General features: G+C 43.9%; 1 protein-coding gene across 2 annotated transcripts in view; it reads left to right on the forward strand.

Annotated features, from left to right (window-relative positions):
• The window catches only part of LOC133419028 (uncharacterized), a 44,076-nt gene that overhangs the window by 13,902 nt on the left and 12,372 nt on the right, over positions 1–17,802 (forward strand). For both annotated transcript variants that reach the window (XM_061708016.1, XM_061708018.1), the window contains exons 3-6: positions 9,703–9,969; positions 10,451–10,741; positions 11,281–11,403; positions 12,559–12,721. In XM_061708016.1, the coding sequence (XP_061564000.1) occupies positions 9,703–9,969; positions 10,451–10,741; positions 11,281–11,403; positions 12,559–12,721 (844 nt within the window). The remainder of the gene's footprint in view (positions 1–9,702; positions 9,970–10,450; positions 10,742–11,280; positions 11,404–12,558; positions 12,722–17,802) is intronic.

Genomic DNA, 17,802 nt, shown 5'->3' on the forward strand with positions numbered 1-17,802 from the left:
CTTTCTTTCTTCGCTTCACGATCTGCTTCTCTCTGTCTTGCTTGTACAATCCACACTTCAATATTCTTCAACTGTTTTCGTATTTTATCACCTGCTTTGCCATTCTTTACCCTCTCTTCATGCTGCAATGTTCTTTTTATTTCAAGCAGTTTAGAAGTGTCAAATTTACCATCAAAACCATGTTTTTTCTGCCACTTTTTCACAGGTTTGCAACTTTCAGGAAATCGTTGCATCATAAACCGTGTATCTGGTGGTACCTTTTTGCTGGACTTTTGTCCCATTTTTTTCAGTCAGTTTTGCTTTCAGCCTTAACTTATTTTTTATCTTTTAAGTTCCGTATTTTTTTGCGCAATATTTTGTCACAATCTTTTATTCACCTATTTCAGGGACGTCCCGTCAACTAAGAGTTTTTTTTTTTTTTTTTTTTTATATTTACTTTAGGTTCACCATAAGTTTTAGTTTAACCACATATTTGTTATTTTAGCGATCTTTTGTTTTAGCTTTCTTTCAGTTCATAAGTTTTGTTTTAACAGTTTGGTTTTTAGCGCTGATTTATTTAGTGAGCAATTTAAACTTTTACTTCATATTTTTAAAAACCGCAATATTGTTAATGGACAGTTTCAATCATGAACATTTAAACGAGAAACATTATACAAGACAAACATTAGACAAACCCATTAAAAAATAATTCCAATAGAAACCTCTTCTCGTTTTTTCTGTCGGGTCCTAAACCCCCGGGTCCTAAACCCCTGTGGTATTGGCCTTTCACACTTACGCCCTAGGCTAGTGTCTTTTAAAAGTTCCTCACTTCAAAAACGGGCCCCAGACCCCTGCCAACACCTTTTTTTTCCTTACACAGAATTTCACTTGTATTATACACAAAAATACTTCAATACCCTAAGTATTAAGTAAGAAGAGGTTTCTCACCAGTCTCGGCGTCTTCCCGGCTCGGGTACCTCGTCACTGGACTCTGGAGCGGCACAAAACCAACTTCTATTGGCCCTGTCCCTAAAATCGGGCCCCAGTTCTCAGGTGGCCTCTTTGATCGTACGCCGTTCCAATCGTCACAGATCTTGAGTCCCGGGATTTTCGGCACCAAAGAATGTTGGGTCTAATCAACATTAAACCCAGCTTTTAACAAAGAAAAACACCAAAGACTGTTTGGAAATGAGTTTTTAAATGCGCTCTTGCAAGAGGGGAAGCAAAGTCAAAGCTTTCACAGCAACAGAGGCTCTCTTGTGAAAGCTGCTGATTAGTGCTTCGGTTTCTCCTCTGTGCATCGCCTTTTTATTGTAATTTCAAACAGGAAAATGACCATTTTAAGACAACCAATGGTAGACAGTGAATGGACAATGGGAGGCAACAAACAGATAAACAGAACATTTCAGTTGAAAAACAACTAATCTTTGCTGTGCAGAACAAACAGACATAATTTCTGTTGAGGGTGTTCCAACAGAATTGTCCAACTGAAATGAGACAGTTGGGGACCAGCCCAAACCCCTGAGTTTAGGGAGTGGCTGTTGTAACTGGTAACATGTGATAAGCATGTGGACTAACAGGCAGTTCTCCAAACTGACTTGATTCTGACAGTTTTCATAAAGACAAACTTAATTCAGAACTTTGATTAATCTCACACATTACTTTTTTAATTCAGTAACGCAATTACCGTTACCAAACAGTGCGTTACCCCGTTATTCCTGGCTCGATTAAAGTTTTTTTTCCCCACATGCGGAGAACCGGGGGAAACGTAGTGTGTGTGCTTTCAAAAACATGAGCGGTCATGAGCCAAGAAAATGCGAGTTTCACAACGTGGAAATATTGGCCGGGTTTCCCAGATCAGTTAAGAATCTCTTAACAGCAAAAGGCTTCTTTCAAACCTTCTTAAGGAGCCTGTGAAAGAAAAACGCGTTTCCCAGAGTGGCTCTTAGCTTAAGAAGCTCTTTCATTAAAGCAGCACAATGTAACTTTCAACTTTTGTTGAGTTTGGCAGCTCCTTTGGACAAAAGCGGTAGTGCTTTACCAGAAAGAACACTACGTTTCCTATGAGCACCAGCGCGTTACTGCCGGAAAACTCCTGTCCCCTTCGCGTGCATTTGTTTTGATAATGAATTAGAAAAGACGTGACGGACTTTCAAAACTACTTTCTGTTTTCAGCCGTCATTTGCAGGATGGATAGCGAAGAGGTAATGAATCTATTTTTGGCTAAACAATATAATATGACGATGTTGAAAATCACTAAGTTCAACTTGGTTTTATTAGTGAAGTCCTTTTTCCTGTCACGTTTTTTTTGAGGGACTTCGTCATTAATTAGTAGTCCAACATACTTACTGACAAAATAAAAAAATACTTTATAACCTGTGAATAACTCTATGCCCATTCCTTATATTTTGAAGATCAGCCCTGCACAATTTTACAGTTCTCGGTAAAAATACTAGAAATGTTCTATACATTGGCAAGGTTTCCCAGATCAGTTAAGTAGCTCTTAACAGCAAAAGGCTTCTTTCAAACCTTCTTAAGGAGCCTGTGAAAGAAAAACGCATTTCCCAGAGTCGCTCTTAGCTTAAGAATCTCTTTCATTAAGAAGGAAATGTAGACACTTAGGCCGGGTTTCCCAGATCCGACCTCTCTTAAGGATTTAAGAGAGGTTCAGAGAAGGTTTCAACTAAGAGAGAACCCTAAGATACGGGTGTTTCCCAGATGACTTCTTAACACCGTTCTTTAGTTTCGCCCTTTCAGAAGCTCTTTGGAGGAGCTGTCCGGTTCTGAAACCTAATCAATCGATGCCAGGCAAATCGATCACCGATCACTATCAGCGCATTTTCACACGCAGCACTGCTACCTAACGCACTAATTCCCTGCTGCCTGTGCGTTATGTGTGTTATAATGAAAAACTAAGATGATAAATATACTTCAATGACCCTTTTTCATGATGAAAACAAGACTGCAACTAAATAAGAAGTAGTCTTGGTAAGAGAATAATGAGGAAATTTATTTTTTATTAAATGTGAAAGATGGACGAAAGGACAAATTAACTTAACGATCAGCATATAGGACACACAAATATTCTGAAGTTTATTTAGCTGCTTGACCTTTTTCACTATTAAGCAGAATCTTGCATTCATCAACGTTGTATTTGCGGGTGTGTGGAGACACGCAGCGCTGCTCCTCAACACCAATCACCCGGGGGATCCCAGCCATGGCATGGAATCCTTGGTGGACCTGGCGGATCTCCTCCCTTGTGGTAGGCTTCTCGATGTGCGCTCGGGCATGGCGCAGGAGGATCGGTGTCACGGCTGCCACACTCCGTGACACCGACGCCTTGCTCAGTCCGATGCCGTCCCCCACCACCTCCAGGAAGCTCCACACTGCGTAAAAACACAGTGCAGCCAGCAGTGTTGTGCATGAACGAGTTCAAATAAACGCGTTCATTTCTGTGAGAACATTGAACTGAACGCAACATATTTACAAATAAATAACTTAAACGTGAACTTGTTCATTCTGCAGATCATGAACTGGAATTTGAACTGTTCAGATTATGTGAGTTTCAGCTTCACTGCTTAGGTCCAATTATTATGGAATAATCTTTCTCATTTCACCAGCGGGCGGCGCGCACATTTAAAATACTCAACGAGCCCGTTGCAGTCTTTACAAATGAAGCCTGAATTATGGTTCCACGTTAAATCGACGACGTAGCCAAGCCGTAGGGTAACGCGGAACCATAATTCAGCCTTGACAGGTGAAGAGAGACGTCGCGGACGCAGCGTCAGCGAGCCGATGATCCATTTATCATTATCTGCAGGAATTTTACACATCGTCTCCCAAGGAGTCCTACGGTAGAAATTTAACCTTTCTGTGCAAATTATGTCCACCTGCGCTGAGAAAACAAGTCTGAACATCTGCCTCGTCAACTTCAAATTTGAAACGTTGTGTGGAGTTAAAGCATCCGTTCAGTGTGAGAAAATATCTGCAAGTCCTTAACAATCAAAAAAGTTCCCAGAAAGACCAAGAAGACCCAACAGCCCCGAACGATCCCAGTCCCACTGCTGCACCTTCAGGGATCTGATTTCCCAGCAATAGGGAGACACATTGATAATGGACTACAATGTTGGAGATTTACAGCCTCTGAGTAAAGTTGAAAAGCCACTAGTACAATACATGATTGTACACAGCAGGGTCTCCAACCCTGGTCCTCGGGACCCCTGTCCTGCATGTTTTAGATGTTTCCTTGCATCATCACACCTGATTCTAATTAATGGTCATCATCAGCTTGTCATCCAGGTCTGCACAAGTCTGTTAATGACGAATGAATAAAGTCTAAAGTATGAAATAGATCAAAATTTGTGCGGGGTGCATTGTTTTAATATCTCATTGCTTGGTGTGATATTGATTTGCCTGACGCGCCTGGATCTGTGAGTCTTTGTTCACTAAGATGGTTGTAAAGACTGGGTCAGCAGCATCTTTCATTTCCTTCTTAATGAAAGAGATTCTTAAACTAAGAGCGACTCTGGGAAACGCGTTTTTCTTTCACAGGCTCCTTAAGAAGGTGTGAAAGAAGTCTTTCGCTGTTAAGAGCTACTTAACTGATCTGGGAAACCGGGCCTTAGACAACACAGTCATCATCGGAGGAGACCTCAACATGGTTCTGGACTCTGGAATGGACAGGCTCAGTAACGCAGGCGGACACAGGAGTTGGCAGTCAGCAAGTATTGTTAAGCAATATATGAATGATCTGGGTCTTTGCGATACATGGCGTTCTCTCCACCCAACCCTCAGGGACTACACTTTTTTCTCAGCTGTTCATCACTCATACTCTAGGTTAGATTATTTTTTAGTCAGTAGCTCTCTGATGAGAGATATCTCAGAATCCCAAATTCACCCAATTAATATTAGCGATCACGCACCAGTTTCTTTCACTCTGGGGAAGAGAGGGAGCGTATCATCCTCCAAAAATTGGAGATTTAATACATCATTGCTCAAAGACCCCGACTTTATTAATTTTTTTAAGAAAGAATGGGACATATTTTTGCGAAATAACGATCAGCCGGAAATATCAGCGAGCGTTCTATGGGAAGCAGGAAAAGCAGTAATGCGAGGCAAAATAATTTCCTTTTCCTCAAATAAGAAAAGGAAAGATAACTTAAAAACAAAAGAATTATAATGCGAAATTAAAATGCTAGAGGAGGCCTTCCGGACCTCTGCAGACGAACATATCCTTAATAGAATAAGGAAAACTAGGGCCGCTTGGTGGCGCAGTGGGTTAAGCAGCGGCTCATATACTGAGGCTACAGTCCTCCTGCAGCGGTCACAGGTTTGAATCCCGGCCTGCGCACCTTTGCTGCATGTCATCCCCGATCTCTCTCTCTCTACCCCTTTCATATCTGCAGCTTGAATAAAGGGCCACTAGAGCCCAAAAAAATATTAAAAAAAGAATAAGGAAAACTAAAATAGAATGAAATAAAATAATTGACGCAAAAACGCAGTTTCTAGTACAAAGGCTCCGCCTGGAAAACTTTGCACACGCTAACAGATCAGGAAAATATTTAGCCAATCAATTAAAAATAAACAAAGAAAAAACAACCATAACATCTATTAAGGACCAGTTAGGGGAAGTTACACATGATCCCTGTTTAATAAATTCAGTTTTTAGATACTTTTACTATAAACTATACTCATCACAAATCGAACCATCCGACCAATCCATCAATGAGTTTCTTGGAGAAATTAATCTGCCGAAGTTACATCAGGAACAGGTTACGAATTTAGACTCACCGCTCTCAATAGGAGAACTTCATGAAGCTCTTCAACATATACCTAATAATAAATCTCCGGGCCCAAATGGTTTCCCAGTCGAGTATAACCAGTATAAGGAATTCTGGAGCATATTAGCACCAACATTTTATAAAATGATCCTAAATGTTAGGGAGAATAAAAGCTTACCCTCAAATATGAACTCTGCTAATATTAGTCTTTTATTAAAACCGGACAAAGATCCCTTGCTCCCATCGAGCTACCGCCCAATATCATTGATAAATGTAGACCTTAAAATAATTAGCAAGGCTCTTATCAAACGTCTGAAAAGAGTCACCCCTTCTATTATAGAAGGGGGGGGGGGGGTCGGGGTGGGGCCGGGTCCGGGGATCGGGCCTCCCCTGGCCGGGGGATGTACGGGCAGGGGGGCCCTGGCCCGGCTCGGAGGGCCGGCTCCCGTCAACTGGATGGCCGGTGGGGGAGCGTGGGCGTCCTTCCAGGGCCGACTCCGCTGGTCCTTCCTCCTGGCTTCGGCCTCTGCTCCCCCTCCTTCCCCCCCTTACACGACTCATACGCACATAGGCAGGGGCGGGGGGTCCGGGGCGTGGGGGGCATTGTCCCGCGTGGCCCGGCACTCCCCGCCTCACTTGGTAAGATTATTGTCAGCATGATAACCTGTCCTCCCCCTCCATGTTTTTATGGCATTAATCACAAGCACTCAACACCAGGGTCGGGATGGGGGCCCACATCACCCGCGTTCCCTCGCCGGCCTGGGATAGGTGGGTCACGATGCCCGGGCCTAGGGGGGCTCGTTGCGCAGCCTGGGATGCCTTCTGGCGGTGCTGGACCCCCCCGGGGAGGGGGAAACGGTGCGTGATTGTGCGTCTTTGTCGGTGAGAATGCGGTATGGAAGGGTCCTGCCATGGGGGATTTGGGCTTCCATTGGCAGGACAACAAAATTTAATAATTTATTGATATTATTACATACAAAGATGTTTATTAATATTATTATTATATTATTATCATTATTATTGTTATCATCATTATTATGGTTAGTATATTTTATTATTATTATTATTATTATTATTATTATAGATACCGGATAGATTAATGGATGAATGATTGGGATGCCTGGGTCTGGGGCCCTCCGTTGTCGGGCCCGCGCGGGTGTCGCCCTGTTGGGGGGTTCCCTCTCTCCAGGCCCGTCTCCGGTCCCCCCCGCTGCCTCCGCGGCGGGGCGCCCCTCTGGTCCTGGAGGGCCGCTTCCGTGTCGTGGGGGCCCTGCCCGCGGGCCCTATCGGCCACCGCAGGGGGGGTGGGGGGCCTCGCTGGCGGTGGGTTGCCTCCCGCCCTCTTCTCGCCCTCTGTGGGGTTACCGTTGGCCTGGGTTCCGGGTTCTTCCTTGTCGGCCTCTGGTCTCGCGGGTGGTGGGGTTGCCTCCCCCTCTCCCCCACTATAGATACACTTCAGTTGGAGCTTTGATAGGATTATTACACACACACACACACACACACACACACACACACACACACACACACACACACACACACACACACACACACACACACACACACACACACACACAGACACACTCATACCCACACACATACATAGCCACATTGACATATACACACACACACTGACGCACACATACACATATACATATTAATACATGCACACATACACACACATAGCCACGTATACATATACACGCTCACACACACAGAAAACACACACACACACATAGCCACTCAGTCACATACATATACACACACATATATACACATACACAGCCACACAAACATATACATACACACACACACACACACACACATAGCCACACAGACATGTACATACACACGCACGTATACACACGCATACACACACACACACACACACACACACACACACACACACACACACACACACACACACACACGCATGATCATATACATACACGCACACACACACACATAGACATACACACTGGCTTGTTCACCTGCATGCTTGCTCTGTAGTTTTGTGGTTAGTTAATCGCGGTAGCTTAGCTCAGACTGTGATCAGATCTCGAGATTTTGCTGCTCGTGTTTTGGCCCTTGTCGGTTTTGTGTTTCGTTTGTGGTTTTTGATGCAGATTTCCAGTGCTTGACGTCTGGATTGGCAGTGGATAAAGAAAAATAAGGAATAACAAGTGTGTTCCTGTATATGTTTTATGCATTGTGCACAAATAGAACGATCATCATGACTATCATTTATCATAATTTGTCTGCACACATCCCACATCTGCGTGCACATATGAGATAATGTACCACACTCAAAAATGCTTCAGGGCACATCAAAAACACATCAACCCTCCAAACCTGCCACATTTAACACATCAGGCAACTGACAGGTGTAACTGAGTTCAGCTGGAACCTCATTAAGGGAGACTTCATCCACTGCTCCATATAAAGACGTTGCAAAATCGCATGTGTGAGATACCATGGCTGCTATAAAGCATATTCTCGCCGCAAATCAACCGCGTCGCCGTGCGCGAAGCAGAACGGTTTATATGAACGCATTTGTGTGTCAGCAATTCAATCCCCTGGACCTGCTGTCGGACCGGGCTGTCCAGATGAGTTACCAGCTTCCACGGGCTGAGATACAACGCCTCATCACGTTGGTGTCTCCACATATCCGGAGTGCAACGCGGTGCAATTTTTTTGAGGTGAAGGATTCTGTTTTACTAGTCAGGAGGATACAATGTGGTCCTATATGCTGTTCGTTAAGTTAATTTGTCCTTTCGTCCATCTTTCACATTTAATAAAAACAATATATTTCCTCGTTATTCTCTTACCAAGACTACTTCTTATATAGTTGCAGTCTTGTTTTCATCATGAAAAAGGGTCATTGAAGTATATTTATCATCTTAGTTTTTCATTATAACACACACAACGCACAGGCAGCAGAGAATTAATGCGTTAGGTAGCAGTGCTGCATGTGAAAATGCGCTGATAGTGATCGGTGATCGATTTGCCTGGCATCGATTGATTTGGTTTTGGAAGCACGGTGGTGGACAGCTCCTCCAAAGAGCTTCTAAAAGAGCAAAACTAAAGAGCGGTCCTGAGAACGGTGTTAAGAAGTCATCTGGGAAACACCCGTATCTTAGGGCCCCTTCTTAGTTGAAACCTTCTTTGGAACCTTCTTAAATCCTTAAGAGAGGTTGGATCTGGGAAACCCGGCCATTGTCATTACAGTAATCCATGGTTTTTCGCAGGGGTTACGTTCCAAAAAGAACCCGTGATAAGATAAATTATTTTTACAATTATTATAGAAGGCTTCAAATTGCGGAGATCAGCACCGCCTCGCAGGTATTTCCCTGTTCTTCTGTAGCCTGAATTATGGTTCTGCGTTAAATCGATGGTGTACCCTATGCGTTGGTGTAACGCAGAACCATAAATCAGCCTTGAGCCGCTGCATCCCGACTCTGTAGCGTCTTTTTCTCCTAAAGCCCGCGGTTCAGGTGTGTTTTTTCGAGAGAAGAAAATAGTTGTTGTCTTTTTTTTTTTCTTCTGGGCAAAAATATTCTTATAAACCGACATGCCACCATGGATTATATCTGAGACTGTAATGAACGATTAATCAAAGGGTCCCATTCTTGAGCTGCTTGCTGAAGCTCATTGGTCATTCTCAGCTTGTTGCTAAGCGACCAACGTTATTGACACAGGAAGTGAAGAAGTGGGGAGACTGTTTAGAATGCAGAACATGATGCACAATGTAAAATAATGTTTTAATTTAAAGTAAATAAAAAGTTACTTTTCATAGTAACGCATTACTTTTTGGTTGAAGTAACTGAGTTACTTCCTGAGTTACTTTTTAATGAAGTAACTAGTAATGGTAGCTAGTTACTATTTTTCAGTAACTAGCACAACACTGGACATTGACAACTTTAATAACTACATATTTGTCCTCCAGCTCCAGTCCAGAACGTCAACATTGCGCAGGTACAAAATAAAATCACCTGCAGCTCAGAGGGGATCTATCCTGAACCTGGACTCACCTGGACCACCAATCCTCCATCCAGCATGAACCTGCAGAACCCACCAACAGTCCAGCAGACTGAACAGCAGCTTTACAGCATCAGCAGCTCTCTGATACTTTCAGACGGAGATAGTGACCTGGACTACATCTGCAACGTCAGCACTCCAGCAAACAGCAGGAGATCCACTTTGCTTCAACTAGGTAGAAATTACATTTAAAGGCGACCTATTATGGCATCTAATACCTATTTTAAACAGGCCTTGAATGTCTTAAAAACAAGCTTTTTTGTTTTTTGCTAAATAAATGAGAAATTCAGCCTCTGCATTTTCGTTACGTAACGAAAGGGAGCAGAATCTGAATGGTTCGTAGAAGCCACATCACACTGGATGGCTCATCCGGGCGGCTGTACAGACACTGCAGAATTTGGTTGCTTTCCTCCTTCTCTGAGTTGGCAGGCTGAGGGGAAACCACTTTATATATGTTGAAGCAAGAGAAAACGTGTTTTTCATAATAGGTTCCCTTTAAATGTTTATGTGGTGGCTATCAGTGGCACAAAGACCTTAATGACATGTTTATGTCGTCTACAAAAGCTTTTGTCCATTCCAACTGATGTTCAGTTTTCTTTTCAGTTTGAGGTGTTTTGGGTTTCCATCATTCCATGTCATGTTTACTGTAATTTCAGCTGTTATAAGTGGATCAGACACTGAAAGAAAAATCTCCTGCTCAACCGCTAATTATCCAATAAGGAATCTCATCTGGACATTTAACCACAAAGAGATCATCCTGACACAGAGCGGAGATGAAGGCCGCTACATAACTTCAGAGAGGTGGAAGCAGCACGTGATGACTGTATCAAGGACAGGAAGTCTCATGCTGAAGAATTTATCTTCAGACCAGACAGGAACATACAAATGTGAACTCAGTGATGAAGAGGAAACATACGTGAAATACACCTTTCTTCACATACCAAAAGGTAAGACGGTTAAAAGTGTTAGTTATTAAGTTATTAGGTAACTTATTATGTAAGTTATTAAGAGTTTAGTTTTGGTCATGTCTAATGTTTAATTTGAATATTTAAAAGGAAAGAGTGCTGCCTGTTTGGTTATGTTCATGTCAAAAGTTGAACTGATTGTATGAACATCTGCATGACATCAGTCTGCTGCAGCAGTAAGTTGTCGGTGACGTAGATCGTCAGAGCAACAGTGTTTGACCGTGACGTCACACAACTGCATCCATCTCCTGCTATAGATGGAGACTTTTAATGTTGCTAAATTATTCTGAATTATTTATTTCAGTAAAGAGTGGAAACCTTCAAAGAACTCCTGTGTCACTGACTTTAGCTCAAGAACTGGTCATAAGTCAATAAAACAGATTTAAGAAACTGCACCTACAAACAGTAACAGAGAGTTGTGAAGGTTCATGTGTGCTGTGATCTGTTGAGACTCGGGTTCAAATCACTGACAACAAAAACACAAAAACTGTCATTTTAATTCTTGTGTTTTTCTGTTGCAGACTGGACTGGAGTTATTGTAGGAGTGGTGATGGGTGTCCTGCTGGTGGTCTTGGTTTCTGGAGTCGTTGGTTACAAATACAGGAAAAGGAGGAAGGAAAAGAGGAGGAATAAAGGAGATAAAGGTAAATATATTGTTTAATGATGTGTGTGTGTGTGTGTGTGTGTGTGTGTGTGTGTGTGTGTGTGTGTGTGTGTGTGTGTGTGTGTGTGTGTGTGTGTGTAAATACTAGGGATGCAGGATATTGAATATTTGCTAATATCTGATATGATGATACTTTGAAGTTTTTCCAGTACTGATATATGCAGCTTCCTCTGATTCACACCCTCTTGCAGTAACTTATTGAAAGTGATAATTTCAAAAACCTGGAGTCCATCTTTGTTATTGCAGATGATGCAGGTAACGCCACGTCTAGAAACACCAACTGGGAATTGTGTTGTGAGGCTCCATGTAGTTCATAGATGTGTAAAACCCAACATCTGTAACAGCTGTAAAAGGCTTCCAGATGTTTGTTAGTGATGCAGTTCCTCCTGATCATTTCTGTTGTCAACTCAACGCCAGATAACCTGAATAAAACTCAAAATCTGAGATTAAAAGCACAATCTGGAGCAAATAAATTAAAAACTCTGACCAAGGATACAATTATTTTTCTCTGTTACACTTTTCTTTTCTCGCCATCATTTCTAAAACCATCTCTGTCGGTGAACCGTTTTTTTCAGTTGGTCTTTTTGTTTTTGTGGTTGCAATTCTGAAACGAGTTGAATCAGTGTAGTCAATTATTGTATACATGGACTTAAATAATATTGTTAATTTAATATTATGTAGATGATATGAACAACGTATGCAAATATTTTGTAAGTTTAGCTTGTATAGTTACAATAAAACAGAAAATTGGATAATTTGAATTACAATGTTTTGACTCAGTTTGTCCCATGAATTATCACTATAATCTGATGTGCAACTCGGACTTTAAGATGTATAATGCCTTTTACAGTTTTCAGTGAACTATGTATAACATTGCAATATATTGCAAAATGCGTGCGTGCGTGCGTGCGTGCGTGCGTGCGTGCGTGCGTGCGTGCGTGCGTGCGTGCGTGCGTGCGTGCGTGCGTGCGTGCGTGCGTGCCAAAACATTCAGACTGATTGATTAAAGATTGAAGACACTTCTGATGTTAATTACAGAACACACTTTAGTTTAATATGTCACAACAGTCATATTATTAATTTTCAGGTCAGTTTAATTTTTGTTTTTGTTCTTATTGTCATTTTATTTTTTCAGAGGATGTTCTGGTTCTGGATCAGCTGGGAATGGAGGAGCACGGCTCAACAGAAGAGGTTCGACAGAAACTGGATGTTCTGAATCAGCTGGGCATGGAGGAGCACGACTCAACAGAAGAGGTTCGACCAAAACTGATTTCTATAAAGGACAGCAGTGAAATTCGGTGAGTCTAGATGTGATCAACAACACAATCAGTCTGTGTAAATTAACAGTTTAGTTCCTTAAATATTGTTTTTTTATTCAAAATGAGAACTTTTGTAGTCGGATGTGTTTGCTTATTTGGGGTCACCTGAAGTCAACTAAACCAGATGTTCATATTTCAAAAACTTGTGTAGAAAAGGCTGCAAAATTCACTAGTTTATTATGGTTAAATATTACAAGTATTAAAGCAGCACTATGTAACTTTTCCACCTTAATATCATATTTCCAGAGTCATTGTGATGGTACATCAACTTACAACAGGTTTAATGACACCTCTGTCATGGTCTGAGGGGTCTGTATCGCCTTCACTGGCACTATGTAACTTTGAGGTGCATGGTAGGAACCCTTCCACACTAAAAAACTACACATTTTTACGGCTTTGACTGCTTTACGGCATACGTCACTTCCCCCTCCTTCCCGATTCGTAGTCGAGACGAAAATGGGCGGGGTGTGGAGCGCAGAGCTCAGCAGAAGCTGGTAACCCGTTGCTGTGTTGTGGCTGCAGCAGCTCCACATAACAGATGTGGGGAAAAGATCGCTAATGGTTTAACTTTTCACCGCTTTCCTGCTTGGAGGCAGAACCACGGAGGCCGAGTATCTGAGATAACAAAGAGTCGTCGGCTCGGTTGGATCGCGGCTGTAACGACCAAACATAACCTTCCTCAGTTTACCACAAACAAACACTCACACAGACCGGGTGGATCATTCATACAGGTTTTATTCCCCACTTCTCCAGCTAAACGCAGTTGCTGGCCAGCTCTCTGCGGTGCGATTAACCCCAATCTTCAGATAAAACTAGTTTGTTGAGGAAAAAATATTAACTCTATTTGTAGCTGCAGAGGAAAAAAATCTCACGAGGAAAACAAAAATATTGCTCACGCCTCGGAGCCTCTTCCGCATAATATAGCAGTCAGAAAAAAAAGAAAAGAAAAGTAAGAGTAATACAAAACACTACTGTATGTTGTACTATTATACTAATTTATTGAAACACATGGCGAGTCAAACATTTACCAAAGCATCTGCCAAACACTCCTAAACAAGGTAGCCTAAGACGTCGGTTGTGCAAAACTGCGGCAGTAAGTCCTTACGAGTGGAGCTCCACTCTTTAGTAGGGATTTCATATGGACCCAAACCGTTATTATATAATTATTATTTTCTCCATATACTGCTCCCTGGCTTCCTTGTTTAAGGTATCCCGGTAAATTCCAGTTCCTTTCCAGCAGTTTAACATCTTTTTTTTTGCGTTCCGTCTGTTCACTTGGTGAAACAGAAAAGTAGTTTTGAAAGTCCGTCCCGTCTTCATTCGCTATCAAAACAAATGCACGCGACGGGGACAGGATCTTTCCGGCAGTACGCGCTGGTGCTCATGGGAAATGTAGTGTTCTTTCTGGTAAAGCACTACCGTTTTTGTCCAAAGGAGCCGCCAAACTCAACAAAAGCTGAAAGTTACATTGTGCTGCTTTAAGTCCTCCTTCAGTTCCTAAATTTGACATGCACTTAGGGTACCTGTTCAGTGTTCACTTAAGTTCATGTAATGGGTGAGCCAAATCACGTAGTGTTGTGGTGATGTCTCCCCTGGCTCGTCATGGAGACAGGTGGAGATATGTGTCGTTTAGACCATGTTCTTACCTGTTATTACCTGTTGGAATACTGTTAAGAGTGTTTATTGCTACTCTAAGATTCGTAGATGAGTAGTTGATTAAGAGTTTTGTTTTATCGATTGTCGACATAACTCTAATTCACCACCGGATATTCAGGGTATTTCACAATAAAAGCATTTGCCGGTTCGCAGTGTTACATAGACATAAATGGTAACTTGATACAACATCAATAAGTCTTGTGAACCAGTATAGTGAATTTTTTGAGTATGTTTATTCTTTCTGGTGTAAATGAGAGAGAAATGCAAGACTGTGATATTTTTATTACCTTTCTTTTTTAATCATTGTTAGTTTATATTAGATTGAAGTGTTGATGAGATTAAGTAAGTTTATTTATAATAGCACCTTTCACAGACAATGGAATGTCACAAGGATAAAAAAAAAGAAAAAAAACGATACAATAAAAGTAATAATGTTGTGGCTCCCCAGCAGCCAGCAGTAGACCAGCCCAACACAGCTGCTGGCAATTCCAATCAGGCCAGCTGCTCCAGATCACCCTCGTCACCAGTAGTCTACAAGGGGAGGCTGAGAGCATGCGGCCAGTGCTTGAACGTTGACAACTTGGCTCCCTCCATGCGAACCAGTAGCCCCTTTCACACAGCCAGTTCGAGGCGGGAACGTTGCGCCTTTAAGCCGCCTCGCTGTTCTGTGTGAAAGTCACGGAGGCGGAATGGGGGGGCCAAGTGGCCCCACCAATAAGCCGGCAGCGGAGGTAGTCACAGAGCCGAAACGGGGTCTGTGTGAATGACACAGCCGGCATGCCGGCATGCCACTAGACGCTGACGCTGTCGTCACGCCTCTGATTGCGGAACGCCGGCATGCTGTGTGAATTTACAGACGGGAGCGGCGTTATGCCGGCGTTGTATGGTTCTGTGTGAACCAACAAAGGCGGCATATTGGCAGGACTTCTTTACACCAATATTGCAGAATCTCTGTGTGAAAGGGGCTAGTGTCTCTCCACTCCCCTTCCATCTGGCCTCCAGTGTTGCCCCCATTGCACTCCCTCGTGGACTCTCTCCCATTACCCTGCTCCCAGGATTCCCCCTCCATAGCTCCTCAACCAGGTCTGAATAAACGCCTTTAAACTCTCCTTACTCCTGACTCGATTCTCTGTCTCTGCGGTCCCAGCACATTTGGCTATTGTGTTTTCCTGAGCTTAACAGAAGGTTCAAGACAACATGAGCCAAACTGGGTCCTCAGGGGCAGAGAGCCCGATGCCAGCAGAGCATGATTTCCAAGCAGGCCTTTGACCTTGCCAAACTACAGCGGGAGTTGAGGAAGGCTTTCCCTGCTGTGCAGAGTCAGATTGCTGTGCTTGAGAATTCATCCCAATCCACAGTAAGTACTGTGGGGCGAACCTTGCCACCAAAGTGAGCGCCATCTCTGGAACTCTGGCCAACATTAAAGAATCCCTGGATCCCATTACAGCCTGATCCCCTGGGGCAGGACACCCAGCTCCTGTGGACGACACCAGCCCCCGTACTCCCAGTGCTGAGACTGGTGGGGTGGCCTCTCCAGCCCATTTGCACCCCCAGTCAGAGCCCAACTTGGCCAGCCCCAGGCCATTCAATGGAGACTTCAATCACTGTCGGGGATTCCTCGCTCAATGTGAGCTACTTTTCACTCAACAACCTTCCAGATATTCCTCTGAGGGGTCTGGTATTGCTTTTGTCATGTTGCTTCTTGTCAATGAGGCCCTTAAATGGGCTATAGCTGCAGTTGAAGGGAACCCTGCTCTTGCCACCAACTACTCACAGTTTAAGAGGGAGTTTAAGGCAGTCTTCGATCACCCAGTTGATGGGAAAGATGCCGCAAATCGGTTGCTGGTAATCCGTCACGGGTTCTCGCTCCGTGGCTCCGTATACCCTGGAGTCCCGCATCCTGGCGGCAGAGAGCCAATGGGATGCTAATACCCTTCTCTGTGTGTATCAAAAGGGGTTAAGTGACACCATCAAGGATCTCATTGTTCGGTACAACCCTCAGACCCTTAATGATTTAATCTCCCTGGCCCTCCAGATGGACTCTCGGCTTCAGGAACGTCATGCCGACCGAGCCCATCGAAGCTCTCCTCGCTAATCCCCATACCACCTGGCTACAGAAGCTTCCAGCTTGTTCTCTGCTAGCCGAGCTCCGATCTCTCATTGGCCTGTGCATTCCCCTGCTCCGCCAACCCCCGACCCTGGGGAACCAATGGAGATTGGCCGATCTCGACTCACACCGGAGGTGAGAGAGCAGCGGATGAACAACCAGCTGTGCCTCTACTGTGGTGAGTCAGGTCATTTCATCCGCGCTTGCCCTTCCTGCCCAAAAGATCTTGCTCGCCGGTAGGGGCTGTACTGGTTAGCAAGACTATCCTCCCCCAGCCCAAGAAAAAGACCACCACCTATTCCCTGCTTCTCTCTTGGGGCATCATGACACTTTCTGCCAGCGCCCTCATTGACGAGTGCCTTATGATGTTTCTTTTGCCCGGCAAGCAGGCATCCCCTTGATTTCCTTAGACAAGAAGTTGTTTCCCAGGGCCATTGATGGACATCCTTTGGGGGCTATTTCCCATTCCACCAGAGTCAATCAGCTTCTTTGTACTGCACGCCCCTTTCACACCTTTGGTGTTAGGCCAATCTCGGTTTGTGAAGCATGACCCCCACATCTCCTGGGCCTCTGGTTGCATCCGGTAGTGCTTGCCATGCGACGTGCCTGCGTTCCGCCCTGTCTCCACCTGGGGTCCCCAAGACAGTGCCCTCCCCTCCAAATCTTTCCACAGTTCCCCCTGGGTATCTTGATGTTTCGTAAAGACAAGGCTGTGTCACTTCCTCCTCATCGGCCCTATGATTGCAATCTCCGGCCAGGGGCTCCTTACCCCAAGGGACGGCTTTACAACATCTCACTTCCGGAGGAGGCGGCAATGCGCAATTACATCACAGAATCCCTGAGCTCGGGCATCATCAGAACTTCATCTTCCCCTCTGGCAGCAGGCTTCTTCTTCGTTTCTAAGAAAGATGGCGGCTTTAGACCCTGTATTGATTATTGTGGGCTGAACAACATATCAGTTAAGAACAAGAACCCCCTTCCCCTTATCAGCTCCACACTCGAGCCCCTTACACACGCCAGAGTGTTCACTAAGCTCGACTGCTGAAACGCCCATCAACTAGTCAGAATCAGGGAAGGCGACGAATGGAAAACGGCCTTTAACACTCATCTGGGACACTTAGGGCCTGATTTACTAAAGGTTTGCGTGTGTAAAAACGTGTGCAAACTTGACAGCACCCACAAACCAAAGTGCCAGCTGATCTACTAACAACGTGCAAAGAGGACTGCGCCTCTCAAATGCGCAAAATAGCACACGCAATTCATTTAGTACTTTTGCCCTGATGAATAATCAATATGG

The sequence above is a fragment of the Cololabis saira genome, chromosome 19 (assembly GCF_033807715.1).
Source record: "Cololabis saira isolate AMF1-May2022 chromosome 19, fColSai1.1, whole genome shotgun sequence".
Lineage (NCBI taxonomy): Eukaryota > Metazoa > Chordata > Actinopteri > Beloniformes > Belonidae > Cololabis > Cololabis saira.